The sequence below is a fragment of the Gadus macrocephalus genome, chromosome 15, assembly GCF_031168955.1.
Source record: "Gadus macrocephalus chromosome 15, ASM3116895v1".
Taxonomy (NCBI): Eukaryota; Metazoa; Chordata; class Actinopteri; order Gadiformes; family Gadidae; genus Gadus; species Gadus macrocephalus.
This window is the reverse complement of record NC_082396.1, coordinates 11887188-11907823: the sequence shown is the minus strand read 5'-3', so window position 1 is coordinate 11907823 and position 20636 is coordinate 11887188. Positions and strand designations below refer to the sequence as shown.

The 20636-nt window shown below is 45.3% G+C and overlaps 1 protein-coding gene across 4 annotated transcripts in view; it reads right to left on the bottom strand.

Moving 5' to 3' along the window:
* The window catches only part of dntt (deoxynucleotidyltransferase, terminal), an 87986-nt gene that overhangs the window by 44207 nt on the left and 23143 nt on the right, over positions 1 to 20636 (bottom strand). For 3 of the 4 annotated variants that reach the window (XM_060072826.1, XM_060072825.1, XM_060072827.1), the window contains 2 exons: positions 14545 to 14719; positions 5509 to 5610 (listed from right to left, as the gene is read on the bottom strand). In XM_060072826.1, coding sequence (XP_059928809.1) covers positions 5509 to 5610; positions 14545 to 14719 — 277 coding nt within the window. Of the gene's footprint in view, positions 1 to 5508; positions 5611 to 14544; positions 14720 to 17729; positions 18176 to 20636 lie in introns of those variants that run through there. The other variant, XM_060072828.1, reaches the window with a different exon arrangement.

Here is a 20636-nt window from a genome sequence, read left to right as displayed (position 1 = left end):
AGCTAGAATGAACGGCATGAGTGAAACTCGTTTGTGGGCAGTTTTTACTGCAGTGTTGGCTCAGCCGACCCCTTTGGCTCTCCATGCGTCTAGGCTGGGGAGAGAGGCGGGGCTGGGGCGGGGTCGCGTCAGGTGAGCCCAGCATGTCAAACACAGGTCGGACAGTGCAGGAGACAGACTGACCCGGCAACCCAGCGGGGGGGGGGACCTCTGTACATACACACACGCACACATTCACACACTCATGCACGCGCGCAATTACACACACGCAAAAACAGAAATTCCCCACACAGCTGGCCCCAACTAGAAGGAGCAAGCCCCTCATTAGGAAGGCGGGAGTTCACGTGTGTGTGTGGTGTGTGTGTGTGTGTGTGTGTGTGTGTGTGTGTGTGGTGTGTGGGTGTGTGTGTGTGTGTGTGTGTGTGGTGTGTGTGTGTGTGTTGACGGAGGGGTTCTGACTTCAACGTTACTCCACCAATCCAGTGGGGCGCTGCAGCCTCCCTGTAGACCAATTAAAACACGCTCATGTGTTAAAGTGGCATGTTAGCCCGGCTGGTATAAAACACAGTCTGCTAATCCAGTTCCTCATGGCGAAAATCACTACAATCAGATTTGGAGGGTCGTAGACAAAACGTTGTCGTTACCTGGCTATTTAGTACAGCCAGTCAGAATGAATCCATACAAAATCATGTGTTAACCTATATAGGGCAAATAAGAACTTATTTATATCTTCACTACGTTTTTAAAACGTTGTGCATAAAGTCAAGTAAAGATCTGTCCCCAGGCCCAGGTGCATCCATATCACTGCTATGTCACCCACTACATCACATCACATCCTCAATAAGTTGTTCAGATGTTCGTTTCATTTTCAGTTAGGGGTTTTGATGATCTTGCTTCAAAGCCGCCTACAGACTTTAAACTGCGGAAAGTTGGGTTTCAAACCCAATCCCTATCGGTTTTCTTCAATTTTTATACACAACTCCCCACACGCAAACCTCCTACCAACCTACCCCACCCAGCTACCAACCTACCCACCGCACGCACAAACAGCTCATCCCCTGAACAGCCAGTGGACTGTGAGCGCGCTCCACATCAGTGAGTGGAATTCATCTCACTAATGATGGATCAGGATGAGGGGGAGGAGATGGAGGGGGGGGGGGGGGGGGGGGGGGGGGGGGGGGTTGCACAGCACGGGGGCCTCGATGATCCACCGTAGCCCATTTACCCCCGACGTGTTGCATCCGGAGGGCCTGCTGTCCAGTCATGTTCTCGCAGCAGTTCATCTCTCCGGGCGAGGAGAGAAAATAAAAAAAGAAACAGAAATGGCATAATGGTGAGAAATGGGGAGGGGAAAAAACAGGGAGGGATTTTAAGCAAGATGAACGGCCTCTGGACCGACGGAGATGGATATTAGCGATTCAATGCCACTACCAGCCACCCCCCCCCCCCCCCCCCCCCCCTTGTGTGCAAATGAATGAAGGAGTGCTCCTGATCAAATGGATGTTGCTTATTCTCCTGGCTGTCGCTCCAGCATACATCACTGCTGGCCCGACTGTAGAGTGGAGGTTCTCACCACACAGCTCAACAAAACAAAGTCCCAAAAACTACCATGTTGAGGGGCGTCGAATGTGTCAGCCATCAAGCAGCCGTGTCCGGCCGTGTCGGATGTAATATGCAGTGGAGACAGGGACTGTATTTAATATTTCATTCACCGGTCAACCCCCAGCACAACTTTGCACTGAGGTCACACGAATCCAGGCACACATTTGGCAGGAGTCTGCACACCGCAGTTGGCAAGGGCCAGCCCTCGTATGAAAAGGATTATTTCCTGGTTAAATGTCTGAGATTCGTCCTCCCTGGATCTGTCCACCTGATGGACGGACCAACCAGAGGCCGCCGTTGTAACAAGAGGCAGGTCTTAGTTGATAATGCAAGAGAGACGACATAGGATGCGGACAGGGACAGTGGATGCACACATGGTTTTGAACATAGTCTACTAAATGTAACAGGTGTAAAGGCATGCATTTCTGTTTGTTTTTTTAGGTTGGGGGGATTGTAACATAAATCACTGTAAGGGGTTGCACTGGTTTCGAAGGTTTTTGGAAAGCACTGCAGCAGAAAGTGCAATAGATTTTGATCAAGGGAATACGAGAATCGTGTTCCCTGTTCTTCTGACCGGATTCGAGGTGAATTCATTATCTTGCTACGTTGGTGAGGTTACGTTTATCTGATTGGCTGAATGTGTTATCTGTCAAGGCATGGCTATAAATCAATTGCTTACAGCAAATGGCCAGACCCTCATGAGAAAGTGACTGAAAAAACCTTGCAAGACCATTTGGCAGCAGGTTAGGTTCAATTAGCCCCGGACGTAACATGGAGTTGGATCTTGCAAGAAAATAGTTGTGAAAGTATAGAATTTCTTTTTTGCATCTAGTTTGAGCCTTGCTGGCTCCATACAGCGCAGGGTTAGCCTGTCTGTCTTGCCTGTTGTGGGAGATGGGGAAGATCAATTGGATGCAGTTAAGGATCAGTGGAGCATACAGTATCACCCGGACATACACATCACACCACAGCTTTTATCAATATGTTGTATACAGAGCAGAGGCTCGTAGGAAATTACATGGAAAACAGAAAGTCTCTCTCTCTCTCTCTCTCTCTCTCTCTCTCTCTCTCTCATCACTCATTCAAGAAAGAGAAAGAGTGGTTGTGTCTCTCGTGTCCACTGGTATGTCTTTAGGTATCTGTGTGTGTATGTGCATGTGTGTGTGTGTGTTTGTGTGTGTGGGGGGGGGGGGGGGGGGGGGGGGGGCGGCAAAGAAATAAAGAAAAGGGCAGGGAAATGTGATCGGGGAGCCGGGGATGGGTGAGGGATAAAGAGAGTAGTGGGATGAATAAATCAATAGTGCCTGGCTCTGGAGTCGAGGGCTGCTGGCTGCTAGGGGCCCGCGATTGACAGCTCACTGGGGCGCTGTCGGAGCGACCGTGCCTCCTCCCCCTCCCCCTCCACCTCCTCCTCCCCTCCCTCCCTCCTCCTCCCACTTCGTGGAAGCTGCCATCTTCCCCAACCCCATGACTCCCCTTTATTCCTCTCCTCCAGGACCCCCGGGGTCCTCCAATCACCATCCTCCCTGAACACACGCACGCATGCACAACCACACACACACACTCTCTCTCTCTCTCTCTCTCTCTCTTGCTCTGTCTTACTGGTCCCATGCTCTATAATGAAGGACATGCCTAATCATTTGACATACAATAGCATATGTAAATGTTGACACTATGAACTGCACAGGTTGCTTGCGCTCAAAAGACCACACGGCACATACACACGACTGGAAAACATTTCGAGTTTCACACACACACACACACACACACACACACACACACACACACACACACACACACACACACACACACACACACACACACGCACACACACAATTATCACATATTAACAACCCTCCGCCCTTGCATGTCACATGACCATACATCAGGAGAGCCTGACACCCCCGTGTCGTCATGTGACCTAGAGAAGATGGATCAAGGAGCAGTTTAACGGCCGCTGGACGGGGTCGTCTGAAAGGACCTTCCCCTCACGCCCCGGCCTCGCCTCGGCGGCATGCAGGTCCTGCTCCGTATCTAGCGCAACTCTGGCCGCGATTTAGAGTCTCTCAATAGAAAAAGAGATGGACCTGAATGTGTTGGCGAAAAAAGGTCAAAGAGGTAGTGTCTAGCCCTGCCTTGAAAAGGCGGCCGCTTTGTTTGATTTCTACCTGACTCTTTGCCGAGCCGTTATGATGAGCGGATGACTTTTTATTCTTTCTTCCCGTGCGCAGAATGACTCCATTCATTCTCATATCAGTTGACGCTTATAGATGTGTGTGCGCACGCGCGTGCGTGTGTGTGTGTGCGTGCTGTGTGTTTAATAATTCGGGAAAGAGAAAGGCATTGAGATTGCTAAATAGAGATGCAAAGCTGCGGAAAAGAGATATGGGACAAAGCCATCTCTCTTTCCCCCAGGTGAAGGTGGTGTGTGTTTCATGCAAACAGGCCTGAGCGGGTAGAAAGTGTATGTGCGTGTGCGTGTGCGCGTGTGTGTGTGTGTGTGTGTGTGTGTGTGTGTGTGTGTGTGTGTGTGTGTGTGTGGGGATGCGTGGGTTTGTGTGTGAGTTCATGACGGAGCTTTGCAGTCATGGCGGATGACTGAAGTCCTGGTGAAACACATGCGTTGCAGTAGGGCTGTGCACATAAGGTCACAGACTCATCTGCAGGGCTCTGCAATCCCACACAAATACGCATATTAGCTGTCAGTCATAAAGGGCAGCTTATTTTTGTCTTCCATGCATTGCCCACATCTCGCCCACATCTTGGGTGCGGTTTGAGTCCTTGAAAAAAATGATGTATTAATTGTTTGACTTCAAGAACAAAAAGTTGTTCTTCCACGTACAGAGTGACATCTGTTATTCTATACAATCGCTACTGAGAAATGAGTTGCTTCTACAAACCATATGTTGAACAGACACGCTGTTTGAGTGACAGCTCACTGCCTATACACTTTGTTCACCAACTTTCCTAGACTTAGCTACTAAACCAGCTGTGATATGTTCCAAATGTTATTATTACCATTTACCATTTAGTCACTCAGAAGCAGTGTGGCATCTTGCTCAAGTACGCCCTCTACAGGCAGACAGCGGACATGGGGGTAGGGGACGGCACATACAAACCAAGAGCCTATTCTAAACACGCTGAAACCAACACCAGACTATCATGAATCCATAAACATGGAAGATATCTGTCGGATCAAGCATGAGCCTGGCCTGTTTGCAACCGTGTTTGCAGACGGCTCTCTGGCCACTCGCTCGCCATCTGCCAGGGGGGCGAAGGACAGACCCCCTTACCGGCGGTGAACCTGGGAGTCCCCCCGCGCCGTTCCTGAAGCCCGCCGCGCCGAACCCCACCAGGCGCCAGGCGGCGAGCCATCGCTCAGGCGGGAGATGAGATGACACACACACTTATGGAGCTTGAGGCATGATCCACACCACAACGAAACATGTGCCTGTGTGGGCATCTGTCAGCTGATCCGGAACATAGTGTCGCTCTAATGAGATCGAATTATGATTGATTACTGAATTCTAAAAAGTCATACGCGGCCTGCGGCGACAACACAGTCACACTGAACTCCTTAATTTGGTCCATATCAATCAAATATTTGTATCAATTATGTAAATGCATAGCCTACTCTAATTTATTTTCATGTTTAAGCTTCAAACACCACGAGTCAGTTCCTAGCATACATATATATCACTTCCGCTTGTGCCCCAATCCTATAAGTGGCTTTAAATCTATAATTCATTTTTGTGAAGACCACATTTCCAGTACTATTATGCTTATTTGATGCACCATGGGAGGTGGGGGCAGTGGCTGTGTGTATGTGCTGGGGATTTAAGCATTGCTAAATCAGTCCCAGCAGGAAAAAGGGGTTAAGGGAGGTCGCCATTGTTTTGTCCTCACCGTGAAGATCTCATTATGGTTCTCAGTGGATGTCCTTCTCTGACAGGCGTAGCGAGACAACACGACCACTGGAAGATGTGTAGAAGCCTCCGGAAGGATTTCCTGAGTGAAATACATGGAATCTGTAAATAAATACCTTTATGTACATCATTTTCTTAAAGGCCATATACTACATTTCCCCCACCCACCCTTACACCCACACACACATACTGACACACACAAACACGGCAACACACAAACCACTGGATATGCAGTATACAATTAAAGGTAAAAAAAATGAATTAATCTCTGATTATTTTCAGGACAGGAGTGTATTTTTGCAAGTAGAGAGAGGCATCACTGACGCAAGCCAACATTTCTAATTGAATTTAACACAGAATAAAATTGCCACCAGTTACCCTCCGTAAGATATCTTTAATGAGCTCGCCCCCTCCACAGGGAAATAGATTAATGACACTCATCTCAGAGTTTGTGGACGTTCAAATCCATTACACGCTTTCACCTGTGGCACCGCGAGATGTGCAAGCCATCATCCAATTTGCCTCTTGTAAATTGCCTATTTTTTATTCTGTGATTTAGCGGCTCCCTCTGTTTGTAATATACATGTCAACTGGATCTCCGGCGTAAAACTAATGTTCTTTTGCAGAAAATTTGACATCAGAATGTTATGTCAGGTCACAGGGAATTACCAGGGTGCCAGGGATGTGGTGGCTCGCATGAGGAGCAGAGATAAAGTAGCTTGTACTTTATTAAAGAAGGGAAACTCAGGAGCGAGGTGGAGACGGACAGAGACGGGATGGATTTTTTCGTCGCCATGCCAACTTGAACATGATGGCTAGGATCTTTCTGCAACAAAAACCTAATTTTGTTGCAGAAAGTTCAAATGAATAGATGTCATAGAACCTCGGATCAGCCGTTTGCAAATCAGTTTAATAGTTCGTGGATCAGTAAAGTTCATAATTTTTTTCTCTGCCAAGAGGGATTTTCTATGTAATAGGAAATTACTTTTTCCAAGTCAAAAGTGCTGCTGCACATCCTTTGCTGCAATTATTCAAGTATAACTTTGTGTGTGGGTGTACAGTATGTGTGTGTGTGTTTGGCTGTCTGTCTGTCTGTGCGTGCGTGCGTGTGTGTGTCTGTGCGTTCGTGTGTGTGTCTGTGCGTGCGTTTGCTTGTGGCTCTTAGGCTACATTCTTTCTTCAGCCGCAGATTGATTTATGAAATTAAATTACATTACAACATCCCATTACATCATCCTGCAGCACATTTCCCGCCTGAAGCGGCGGAGATAAGAGTACATTTCTCATCTTTCGCAGAATAAGCATTAAACTCAGCATCAGTAAAGACTCCAGCAAGGGACTGAGGGGGAGTTTCCACACGTTCAAGGTCACACCGATGACCTTGATGATGCTGAGGTCAACCCGGCTCCAAGCACCTAGCACGGTATGAAGCGCACAGCGGACAACCCACACCCTCCAGCCTCCAGAAATTGGCAGGGATCCATTCAGCGCACAGCCTCCCTCTTGCTCACCGTTCGTCTGTATAGGTCACACAACTGAAACCCCCTGAGACACCCCCCGGTGGCCCCGCCCCCGCCCCATGGGAAATCCCTTCCAACCCGCAGCCTATTACAACACTAAGAGACAGAGGACACACATCCGCACAGTCCCATGGGGGGGAACATGTCCTCTACCCCCGGGGGAGGCATGCTTCCCCCTCTCCCTGTGTCCCTGGCTCCCCTCCAGGAGGAGGTTAACAGCATCTCATCACCTGCCACTTAGGCTGCAAGGGGCCACAGAGGAAACATTCAGGGTGAACGGCTGTAGTTCTTTAGTTTTTCTTCCTGATAGTTGCCCTGGAATATTTATAACACGGAGGGAAAATAAGAAGGAGATAAAAAGAAGAAGTGTTGGAGAACAGCGTTGGCGAATGATCGGACGTGCTGTGGATTCACAAGGCACTCGCTTTGGGGAAAACGTTTATCTCTGCGCGCACATGCCCTCACGCACACACCCACGCACTCGCACAGGAACACACACACACCCACACACCTGACGACTCACAGACGCACACACGTGTGTACACACACACACACACACACGTGAAGACACACAGACGCACACACATGTGTACATACACACACACACACACAGATGCGCAAACCACACACACAAACCGTAAATAGATTTAGAACTCATTAAACAAAAAAACACACTGGGAGCGGGCGGTGTGAAAATAAACAGTGTGCGTGCTCCGCTGGCTTGCTCTCCGTCTGGATAGGAGATACATCAACGGATAAGCAGACAAGCGGGCCTTCCTGTTACCTTGGGGATACGGGTCAATAAATGTCAGCCGAGCCGTCGTTAGCGGGGCTGTTTAATGATGCAGGCAGATGGAGGAGGGAGGCAGGCATACTGATGAACCACAACGCTGGACACACGGGAAGCAACGCTGGACCCACAGGAAGCAACGCCGGAGACACAGGAAGCAACGCCGGAGACACAGGAAGCAACACTGGAGACACAGGAAGCACGGCTGGACCAACAGGAAGCAACGCTGGACCCACAGGAAGCAACACTGGAGACACAGGAAGCACGGTTGGACCAACAGGAAGCAACGCTGGACCCACAGGAAGCAATACTGGAGACACAGGAAGCACGGCTGGACCAACAGGAAGCAACGCTGGACCCACAGGAAGCAACACTGGAGACACAGGAAGTACGGCTGGACCAACAGGAAGCAACACTGGATACACAGGAAGCAACACTGGAGACACAGGAAGTACGGCTGGACCAACAGGAAGCAACACTGGATACACAGGAAGCAACACTGGAGACACAGGAAGCACGGCTGGACCAACAGGAAGCAACACTGGGGACACAGGAAGCACGGCTGGACCCACAGGAAGCATGGCTGGAGACACAGGAAGCACGGCTGGACGCACAGGAAGCCACGCCAGATGCACAGGAAGCCACGCCAGACACACAGGAAGTAATGCTCGACGCACAGGAATTGACGGCCAGGCATTCCGGTGCATAAGTTCAAATAATTGTGTGTGGGGGGGACAAGGTGCTGAAATGTGACAAACAGATGTTGTCCATGAGTTGGACCAGAGCGAGGCACTCCCTCCACGTTAAGTGTAAGTGAGCCCCCTGGATCAGCCCTCTATTATTTTTCTGTTTTGGGCTGAGCATTATAGGAAGAGGGGGGGGGGGGGGGCATGTTATCCCCATGGTTACGATAAACAGTGACTCTGTGACCGTTGTTGTGTATGAGCCTTATAATAAGCGATGCTGGATATGAAATGCGCCACACACTGTGGCAACTGTTGTTGCCACACACTGTGGCAACTGTTGTTGCCACAATTGGCATGCTCATTATAATATTTTAATGAGCTATGTTGTATATGCGTAATAGCTTTATCCGTCTATTCCTCTCTCATCGCGGCCATCAACATCAACGGCTTTCCAGACAAAGCTCAACACGTCCACACACCTAGCCGCCTACGTTCCTTGTTGTGAAATCCAAGGCTTAACTTTAGTTTGGAGCAGAGTAGACCAATCTGCTGCAACTAGATTGCAGAGACTAGAAAAAACATATGATTTTACACTTGTTTTTCTCTAAACAGGGAAAAATAATTGACAATGGTATTTATTATTATGTTGGAGAAACAAGATTATAAGGAAGGAAAAATATATGAATTGGGTTCGATGCCGCTTTATTGAGAGTGGGCCTGTATTCTACTGCAATCACTCTGAAAAGTTTGTTTATGTGTGCGTGCGTGAGCATGTGTGTTCGCTGTTGGGGGGGTAACACAGTGTCAGCCAGCTGCGAGCCAACACAACATTGTGAGCAGAAGCGGAGGGAAAGTTAAAAGCAGAGTGTGTTTTTTTTAGCAGCCCCTGTCAGGAGGCTTGATCATGATTAAAGTTGAGGGTGGAGGCAGAGACGGGGTGACACCAGCACCCTCCCACACGCACTCCCTCCTTATCCCTCCACTCCCCTCGATCTCTCTCAATATCTCTTTATCCCTCCGCCTCTCTCTCTCATTATCTCTTTATCCCTTCGCCTCTCTTTCTCTCATTATCTCTTTATCCCTTCCCCTCTATCTCATTGTTAGTCTCTGTCCCCCTCTCCCCCTCTCACTTTTCCTCTTCCCCCTGCCTCTAGCTGTCCCTCTCTCTCCCTCCCCCTCTCTCCCTCCCCCTCTCTCTCTCTCGCTCTCTCTCGCTCTCTCGCTCATATATCTCAACGGAGATGCACAACCAGTGTAATGTACGATCTCAGGGATTTAAGAGCATGCATAAGCATTGTGTCTCTAGCTTCTCTTTGGTGTTTGGCCCTGCTAAGACATGGTGATAAACAAATGCACTTTATGTACAGCACTTGCTATGCATCCTGTTTGGTCTTAGTAGTACCAGGGCACCCACCCACACATGCTCCAACATGCTATTTCCACACAGAAATGCTTGCGCTTGGTTTCTAATGTTTAACCCTAGAATGTCTTGCTGTGAGCCCATCACACTACGCAGCAGGCCTTCTTGGCACCAGCCTTTGTCGAAAATAGTCTGAATTCTTGATTCTGGCTGAACAGGCTCATCTCCTAGGAATCCAACTGAGCTGGGCTATATTTAACACATGCTATGACAGGGTCATTATGACATTGGTGCAATAAATGACATAGTTGCATTATCCATCCTTTTAGTCCTTTCATCGCCTTTCATGTTTTATCATGTTTCTTATTCTCACTTGACTGTATTGTACATCTGTAGGTTTATTTTACCCCAAGGAATAAGGGAGTGAACAAGTGGCCGTATTTCCATGATAAATTCACCAGTGATGTCATGACACAAGACTAGATGATGCCAGGGATAGGGGATTATAGTAATAACCTGATAAAGCCTCTATGTTTTTCTCATAACCTAGCCTTGAAGCTTTCATTACTGCATAGTGATAGAATTTTCAGATTCCAATTTGCTCGATAGCAAACCTACAGAAAAATAAATAACAGTCCCTGGAGGAAAATAGCTTATTATTTCTGCATTACTTTTATGGGTCAAAACTAAAAAAAAATTGCAATATGAGATTTGGTAGGTGTTCACCTGTTCTATATCTTACAACTAAAATCCCAACCCTCACTCCTGCAAAGGTGAACCAGGGAAAGCAATCAACATACGTTTAGCACACAACACCATCCATGCAATTGTGGGTTACATTACATCACATATGCAGAAGGGGGGGACAAACATCATGTACGGTTTGTAGTGCCATGGATACCATATATACGTACACATATACTGAACACGCATATGATATACACATACATACAAGTACCATAGGCCTACACATACAATATAAACAGACATAAAGAAAACAAATCCCATACAAACATATCCATACCCAATACAGTAGGCTTGCCGCGGTTAAATTATTGGCACAGAAGTAAGACTTTGGCTCAGAATACCCATACTGGTTATACTGCTGGCTGCCACGAGGTGGGGAATTTGGGCGTATTTTAGATGCAAAATAGATAATAATGAAAGAGAATTATTATTATAATTAGAATGATTCACGCACACAAAAAGAGAACTGAGAAGCCAAAAACTTTAGCAGAACTTGGATTCAATAGTACACAGCAATTAAAATTAAACAACAACAATTTATTTTAACAAAACGGAACAGGCAAGGTTTTAAAACGGATCAGGTAGCAATCTTTTTCCATTTCTAGCCAGAAATGGAAAAATTGGAAATAAATATTATTATTACCAGAAATATAATTTTCTGGTAATAATTTTGCAGGACCTGGATTTCGATAGTACAAAGCAATTAAACGTTAAACAACTGGTTTTAATAATAATATTTATTTTAACAAAACGAAAGAGGTATTAAGGTTTTTTCCATTTCTGGCCATCCATTGGCAATTATAGCATATGTGTTCTATCGATTTTGGTGATTGGCACTACTCCTGCCATGCAATTTCCTCAAAAGTTTCCAAATGTTCGAAAAGTACTCGAACATGTGGAAGCACTCTCATACTGGGGAAGTCGTGTGTCTTCAAAGCCTTTAGGCTACACCGAAGCCCTGCTATAACTGAGTGGGACTCGATGAATGAATGGGTCCCAAAGCCACTGACATCCAGAATCCATGTGAGATTGTAGTTGAGCTCTTTGCTTAAAAAATAACACAATTGTTTTAAGGAAATTAACACTTCAGTAATGAAAAAGAAGAGATGATCAGTTGAAAAAAAACACGATTCTGCAGCAATGGTCACTGCTCTGATTCAGGCAGGGAAAGATACGCACAGTTACGTTTTTATTATCAACTCACGTAGCACATATTTGGGTACGGACCTGCCCCCTATTCACATATGTATACGGCAGTGGCGGCTCCCCCGTGAGGAGAGGGAGGAAGATCCTCCTGAACATTGTTGAGAATAAAAAATGCAGATTGCCCACACTACTGTAATAAATTAATGCCCTTAAATATGACTACTATAATGCCTTTGTATATGTAATCTTCGTTTCCCTGGGTAAAGGGACATTAGCCACCCCTATCGCCTATTGACAATTACTGTTGGCAATTACTGGCTACGCCCCTGAATGGGAAAGAGGAAGAAATTCCTCCTCTGAGTGGGTGTGACTAGCTAAGGGGTCTGAATCGAGCCAACGTCTATTCACGAATAGGCTGTAGCCCTGGCTGCGCTCTGAACCAATAAGAAGGAGTCCTGGCTGCGCTATGAACCAATAGGCTGTAGCCCTGGCTGCGCTCTGAACCAATAAGAAGGAGTCCTGGCTGCGCTATGAACCAATAGGCTGTAGCCCTGGCTGCGCTCTGAACCAATAAGAAGGAGTCCTGGCTGCGCTATGAACCAATAGGCTGTAGCCCTGGCTGCGCTCTGAACCAATAAGAAGGAGTCCTGGCTGCGCTATGAACCAATAGGCTGTAGCCCTGGCTGCGCTCTGAACCAATAAGAAGGAGTCCTGGCTGTGCTCTGAACCAATAAGCAGGAGCTCTGGCTGTGGAGCATCCAGAGCGGGGGGTTATCCCCTCAAGTCTACGCTACAAGAACCAGTGCGGCTCGGTTCGCTTATATTTGCGTTTCCACAGCCAAAAGTTGGGCAAGGTCCCGAAATAAACACGCTGGGCCTACCTATTATTTTACACTCCTACGTTGGGTTACCAAGCCGTTTGAAAGGGTGGCAAAAACGTGGAGCTACACATGCCGTTATTTTGAAATCACTCCCGTTTGGTGTGCCAGGTAACTGATATCTTTGCAACAGGAGGGTTGACTTGATCTATGAAGTCCCTTAATCTTAATTGGCTTAACACCATGACCAACATTCTGAAACATCCATTAACATCCACATTAGCCTCAAACAATGTCCGGCTTACAGCCCATGTAAATAGTTGTGAAATATGTTCGTGTTGTTCTTTTAATTGTTTGTCACTCTGACCGTTCTGTTTGATATTGTGGAAAGAACGTCAGTGAATGATTCAGAGCCTGATGCATTTTTAATGGCATAATTTTTGTTCTTGTGTCATTTTTCTTAAAACAATTGTAGCTGAAAATAAACATAGCCAAGTTACAACTAATAGCTTCAGTCATTGAGGGCAAATTAGGCCCAATGATAGGCCCAGATTTTTTTAATTAGTCTTACCATTCAAGAGTAGGCCTGATTTGACTAATTGGCTTTGCATCCTTTCCTACTGCCCTTGTAGTCCAAGAAATGCTGCCCACCAGCTTTCAAAGTACAACGCTGCTCCTGGTGGTTTTGTATCAATTTTATTCACATAATTATCCCTCCCTGCTATTTTGAAGTTCACCAAAACACCCTGAAACAACTTCAGTCCACAAAGTTATGCCAACATAAGCCACTAACAGTGCAAGCAGGCCAATGGCAACCAAGCGCGCAGTCCTTCCTCCCTCACTTTAAAAACCACCAGCCTCCACTGGTATACGGGCAAGGACAACTTTGCCCTCCAACCCCGGTACGGTTGCACCATACACTCAAGCCCAATAGGCCGATACACATACACACACATTCAGTTTGTTTTCCGACGTCTTTGGTCAAAGTTTTCAGTTTAGACAGGTTGAAATTTTATAAACCATGGGTAGGCTCCTTTTGACGTAAAATGCTCCATTTCCTTGCCTTGCCCTAACATGAATGTCTGGCCTACCATGAAGTAATATTATTTGGCCCTTTATTTATACTGTAAGATATCTTCCTTAGAAAAAAAAAGAAAAAATATATACATGTTACAGAAAAAATAAACCAATAGGCCTATAAAGTGCAGTAATCGGAGACCAGTAATTAAATCCTGAATCTTCAACTGTGGAAAATGACTGTAAGCGCTGTTAAGGCCATCAACACAGCTTTATTGATTACTTTTAATCGATTTGGTTAAAAATGTTGGCTTAACGCAAGAGGAGATTTAGTAAGTGAGTTAGTTGTTGTTTAGCTTAAGCCCCATGGAGGTCTAGATTTAAATAGACCTCCAATATGATCACTACCACAACGGTGATAGCGCTGTAGAAGAGTCTGTGCTATGCCCTTGGCATCATCACTTATGCCAAAGAAGTCAGTTTACTCTCCTAAGCAAGTGTTATCTGGTTTCATGTTTGAGTGTTTGCCTGCTAGTAATTTGTTTCTTTTCATATATGAAAAATCAAAGCAAAACGTGTAAGCTTTTTGATTCCGTTTTTTTCTTCACGTCACCCACATCTTGTTTATTGTGGTTCCGCCGGCCAGGTGGTTTCCAGTTGAGACAAACATGAACCTACAGATCCCCGCCCCAGGAACATGACTAGTCGACACAAATGTGAGGCGAATGAAAGTGAAACAAACGACACAGATTTGAGCTTGCACACATGTCCTACAAACACATATGCATGCACACATATCCACTTTGCATACACACACACACATACATACCATACACACATGCTGTACACACACGACATGACACACACACACACACACACACATATATACTAATATATAATATAAAAGGGTGATGTCTGTGGAAGTGAGTCACCTGTATGTGATGCCTGGCTTCCAGAGTGACAGGCCTCCCCTCTCTCATGCTGTCGGTGAACCAGCCGATGTCCAACACGTGCAGTGTGGGCAAGTTATTCAGAGCCTGCCTCCTCAGCCACTGCCACAGCTCTTCTGCCTGGTTCTGTTCGGACACCACATGAGTGACCCGCTCACTGTGTGCAGGGAAAAACACAACGACGGCAAAACAATGATTAGGTTTTCTCGTATTAATATTCGCTTTGTTCGTGAATATACATTTTTTGTCCTTCACCAAACAGTGACATTATGCATAAATATTTGAATGGTCCATGTATTAGCAAAGGCTCCAGGAATGCAAGAAAGGCTTGGCATTTGTAGGTCATCTGTATCTATCTTCAATGTAGTTATTATCAAACTGATGTATGCATATTTTAAAAATAAATGAGTTGTCCATGTATTAGCAGATATGCTCAGGAATGGCACAGCGGCTGTGCATTTGTCACCTGCTAGCCTACAGTAGGTCATCTATGTCTCCATTTTTAATGTAGTAATTCATTAACCTAACCTTTGCGTACGTAATACCTAAACATAGCTTTTGTCAGCAGTAACCACCCACCCACCAAAGGGTATTTGCATACGTCGGCAATCAATCCAGCGGCATATAACTATTGGCCTCTTCCACATCAGTTGCAAGATAAACACTGTAACCCTATAACTTGCTCCATTAATAGTCTGTTTTTAAAGACTGACTTTATTAGTTCTCTATACCTCTGCTACGGCATAGATAAATACACTTAAATATTCAAAATGTATTCTTACAACATGATGTTGTTTTTAGAGGCACAGGCGACACCTGTGAACTTCCTTAATCTTAAAGGGGACATATTATACAACCAGGTGTGAGTGTGATTAGCCTTACAAGCCGTTTCGAAAATCTGCCCCATATAACATCACTAGTGGGCGTGTCCACCTAGATCTGTGCTGGATAGATGAGCAATGTTTACTTCTGTCCACTGGGTAGGCTGGTAGACTGATCTATCCAGCACAGATCTAGGTTGACACACCCACTAGTGATGTCATATGGGGCAGTTTTTCAAAACGACTTGTAAGGCTAATCACACACACACACCTGGTGGTATAATATGTCCCTTGAAAAAGGTATCCCTGATTGGCTGATGTCACTGGAAAAACTATCTTGCGGCATAATTGTATGGGGTCGACAACTACTACAGGTGCCACATAATGCATGGACTGCGAGAATTAATGAAGCTGAAATGTATTCTGCAATTAATTGCCTTTTTTTTTACCCCCGTCAGAGAAGGTATTTTTTTCAAATACTTGTCCACCAATGCTGAACAATTTGCGATGCGAATTAACGTCAACTCTGCATAGAGACGTAGAGCAGGGTGTTGGAGCCATCCAGTATGAGGACGACAATGAAACAATCCGTTTGTTCAAAAGTTTTTCCCGTCGACTTACAACATTAGGAATATATCTCAGCCTGCGTGCCTAAAGTTTCATATTCATACACGAATGGTATCGGCCGATTGACATGCAAATGAGATCCCATGCAGTTTGGCACCAGATTGTAGCTTCAGTTAAGCTCAGAGCCATTAAGGACAGGGGGAAATGATTCGACTTTGTTCTTTCATCTATCAATCTTTTTATCTGCCGTACATTTTTCTTTCTGATCATCAACCAAATTAAATGACCACAATATCCCTTTCCTGGGGTAATGGCAGCCCAATGTTATAATGTTAATGGATTTGCGATTTGGGAAGTTTTTCTACTAATAATAATTACAGCAACAGTAAAAAAAAAAAAGGAAAAAATGCCACAGCACTAGGTGATCTATTATGAGGCTGGCATTACATCAACCTATGCATGTTAAACCCTGTTCAGCTAACTTGAGGTAAGCTGTGATATGACATGGTGAATCATTCATCACAATTCCCCACACATAGTCTCATTGTATCACCAGCAAGAACGTATGACAATGATAACGTTTTAATTCGAATTTTGTGTATGTTTGTGTCCATGCATCTTATTCATGCGTGAACATAAATGCCACATACACTTGGGACAGGCTGACTGTCACCCATATCAGGGTGGTGTGGGGGGGGGGGGGGGGGGGGGTGTTGACAAACTGCAGCTGATATCAGCTTTGTCAGTGTGCAGAATTAATGACAGTTTGAGGCAGACCTGCTCCACTTCCTGTCGTTGGTTTCAAAGTCTTATGTCACACCAAGTGTAACCGTAAGAGAGCTCAAGCTGTGTTTCTGGGAATGCTGCCATGGCCAAGCTGGCGCACACTGGCACATGAAGACATGCACACACATGGACATGCAAGTATACATAAACACGCATATCCAGTACAACAAAACACGTGTTTATGTTATTCATCTGGAAACTCTCTCTCTCTCTCTCTCTCTCTCTCTCTCTCTCTCTCTCTCTCTCTCTGTGTCAACGTCTCAATGTGGTCAGATGAACCACCTCTCAGGCTTCACATCGATGCCCCGTCAGAACAGGGATTTATATTTATATAATTTAAAATACATTCAAATTATGCATTCAAATTACTCTATGACAAATTTGTTCGGCCATGACAGCTACCCTTTAATTACCCATCCTTTATTGGGATTTTATATAGATTATATAAACATAACTATCAATTCTAAATCATTCAGTGTTATCATCTCTGATGATGCCTTCTATTTGCACATATAAACCCCTAATGATTTCTTCTGGAGCGATAAGTGCTAAAAGCCGGAAAGTGTATTTTCTATTTGCATCCAATTACCCAAACTGTGTCAAATTGTCTTTTTAATAAGCGGCCCTTGATCTTCGGAGGACTGGCCTGCCATACAGAATACATTATTGTGTCACATTGGATTCTCTCCTTAATTTCCCCTCCCAAGAGCGAACCTCCTGTAAGCTCCTGGACTGAAATACTATTCACTAGAAGTTATTAAATCTACAAGAAGGGAGTGGAAAAAACCTAGTCAGCTATAGGTCACTGTAAGCCTGGGAGGAAATATAGTTAATATGCATGGGAGGAAGAAACGATATGGTAGATTGACCTGACTGATTCTCTGACTTTTCCAAAAGTGCTCTTACTTATATTGTCACGTGTTCTGTTGTTGTAAGTTAAATGTCGTCTGTAAGGTAAAATGGACATCCAGAGAGTTCAGCGATATTCCCAACCTGAGGACGTCTTCCACCAGGAACCCCTTGGCCCTTGCCAGCTGGGCCAGGAAACCCCTCCTGGTGGCCCCCATCTTCTTCTCCACCAGGTACAGCCGCACATCTGGAAACTTCACCTCCACACCGTACCTCGGACCCTCTGTGCCCTCTGTGCGCCTTTGTCTTTTCCGCATCGGAGGTAGCATTGCAGCGTGTAGCATCTCTATAACCTCAAGCACTCAAGTTCAACGTTACATTTATCCAGTTCTTGTAACTCGGGATATGGTGATGTTTTTCTTTATTTCTTGTGTGTCCCTTTTATATGCTTCTATCAACAGAAAACACCCAGTTTGGCAAGGTACCAGTTGTTGATTTATTTTGCCCAAGACTTGATGACAGTTGGCATAGAATTGGTGAGGATCCCTTGCAGACAGGAAAATACGCTGGCAACAGGTGTTCAGGATTTGGTGTTTACCAAACAGATCAACTGCCAAGATGAAATGGAGTGCGAATTAGTACAGCAGAATAATGCTTTAGAAATAGTAAGCATGGTAGGCTACAGTCTGTGCACTGAAACAAATATTTGTAGTACACATTATATATATATATATATATATATATATATATATATATATATATTTATGTTTACTTATACAACGGGGGGCCTAAATCCAGCGATCTGATTGGTTCCTAACTGTTGTATAATGAGCGTATACATAACTGCTATGACGCCCGATCATTTTGTGAAAGTTTGCATATCACGGCGCGCCTGGAAGTAGAAACAGTTACAAAGTAAAACATATGTTGGATGATGGAGAGGGTGTAAATGTTGTTACTCCGGGAGTGAGCAAGGCGATGGAGAGACTAACGAAAGTTTAGGCCCACAGCGAGTGAACTGCTCCATAGGATAAATTCCCGGCAAACCGCTCTAGTCGAGCCTTCTCTCGGAGGGACGCTAAAGTGTGTTGCATAGTGACCGTCGTGCATTTTGAAGGCAGCCAGGAGGGACTACTTTTTTGTAATCTTTAATAAAACGGCTACTTTGACTTTCTTGGTTTCTTTTTAAATGTAGTGTGTCTATGACTTTCGTTTCGCCATAATAGTAACCGTTGTATAAAAGCAATAGATCACTTCAGTCAGTGGTATGTGCTCATTATACCACTGTGAAGGGGGTCGCCGGCCCTCCGCTGCGCGTCGGGGCCGGACAACGCCCCTTAACAGTGGTATAATGAGCACATACCACAGCCTGTCGTGATCTATTGCTTAAATATAATATTTTAAATCCTTAACTAATCCTAGCCAAGGTTATGACTATATTGTAAATCTCTCTCCCAAATTTCATCATGAATGAAGCATTGACCCTCCTCAAAGGGTCAATAACAAATGACAAGATGGGACACAAGAGGAATCACCAATTCAAGGATGGCTAGATGTGCCTCAAACAGTGCCAATCCAAGTGTGCAGGTTGCTGTTGATCTAAAACACCTGAGGTTGAGGGCCTTTCTCCAGGGGCCGTAGTCACCTCAGAAGACAACCCCACAGCTCTCTCTCTCTTTCCTTCCCTCTCTGTCCCCCTCCCTCCATCCCTCCCATTCTCATTATGTCCACGCCAGGTCTGCCTGCCATCTGCGACCAGGCTTTAATTAGTCCGCTGTCCTAAATGAAGAGAGCCTTTGAGGGCCCATTCCCTAAGAGACACCTATATAGGCTGGCGCAAGCGCACTGCCACACGTGTACACACATGCCACGGAATAGGCCAGATCGTGTTTTACTTCCAGCTCATAAAAAGAGGTGTTTAGCAGTAGCTGTCAGGGACACAGGCTGCCAGGCAGTTCAATCTGTTGGGATCATTTGTACCTGCCTTCCACCGACTCATTTACATGCATTGCATTGTGGGACTTTTCCCTGATGAACAGTGGGATGAGCAAGTGACCTTTCTCCCAGAATACCATGTGGAAGAAAGGTCAACACACTGCAGGTAATTATCCTCAGTTAGGACTTTGCTTGATATTATAGGTGCGAGGAGGGTGTACAGGATGCGTATATAGGTTTCTTGTTAGCTACAATTAGCTACCCTTTTGTACATTTCCGCACATTTATCAGGGAGTATCTGACCCTTACTATGCACAATATATCTGTGCACTTTGTCATCACTGGGGTCTTCTGATCAAATCACAGTACAAATGTCGAGAATAATAGTGCCACCACGCCACCTCCCTCACCAACCCCAATTCTCTCTAATCACTCAAAGTGTTCAGCATGCCGTGGCTTGGCTCAGGTCGCGAATGAGAGGAAGAAACAAGTGCTTTAAACGCTGAGGCCAATGGTAACAGAGTCCTTTGGTTTGTCAAAGAGAGAATCTAAGAATTAATTTGGATTTCTAATCCGAATCACAGCGACAGAATGTCTGGTCCTGTAAATATATTAATCGCAATCTAACATATGTGGTTACCCCTTGTGTGTGGTCTCAGTATGGCAAACGATGGGTGTTGTCCGGTAGTAATTGTAGTCATGTCCAACCAAACAACCAAACGTGGAAATTCCAGGTTCTGAAAATAAAAGCCCCCCTCTGTACTTTGTGTCACTATCTCGATGTGTTCGTTAGAATTACCTAGAATACCACCAATTAGGGACAACAGATGGACCAGTGGATAGGTACAAGATCCCAAATAACTGGGATTGAGTCTTTACATGTGGCTGTGAAATCAACCACTGTAGTGCACTCTGTTACAGCATTCACAACCATTGCTTGATCTTTCTGTAACAATTATTCACCTCACCAAAAAAGCTGTCACCATTCCCCCTGAGGAAAAAAAATAAGGATTTATTTCTTTATGAAAACAGTAAGTAAGGGATAACCACAGATGTTCAGCTGGTTTATGTGTAATATGACAAATTGAATACCATGTATTAATAAAATACTGCAAT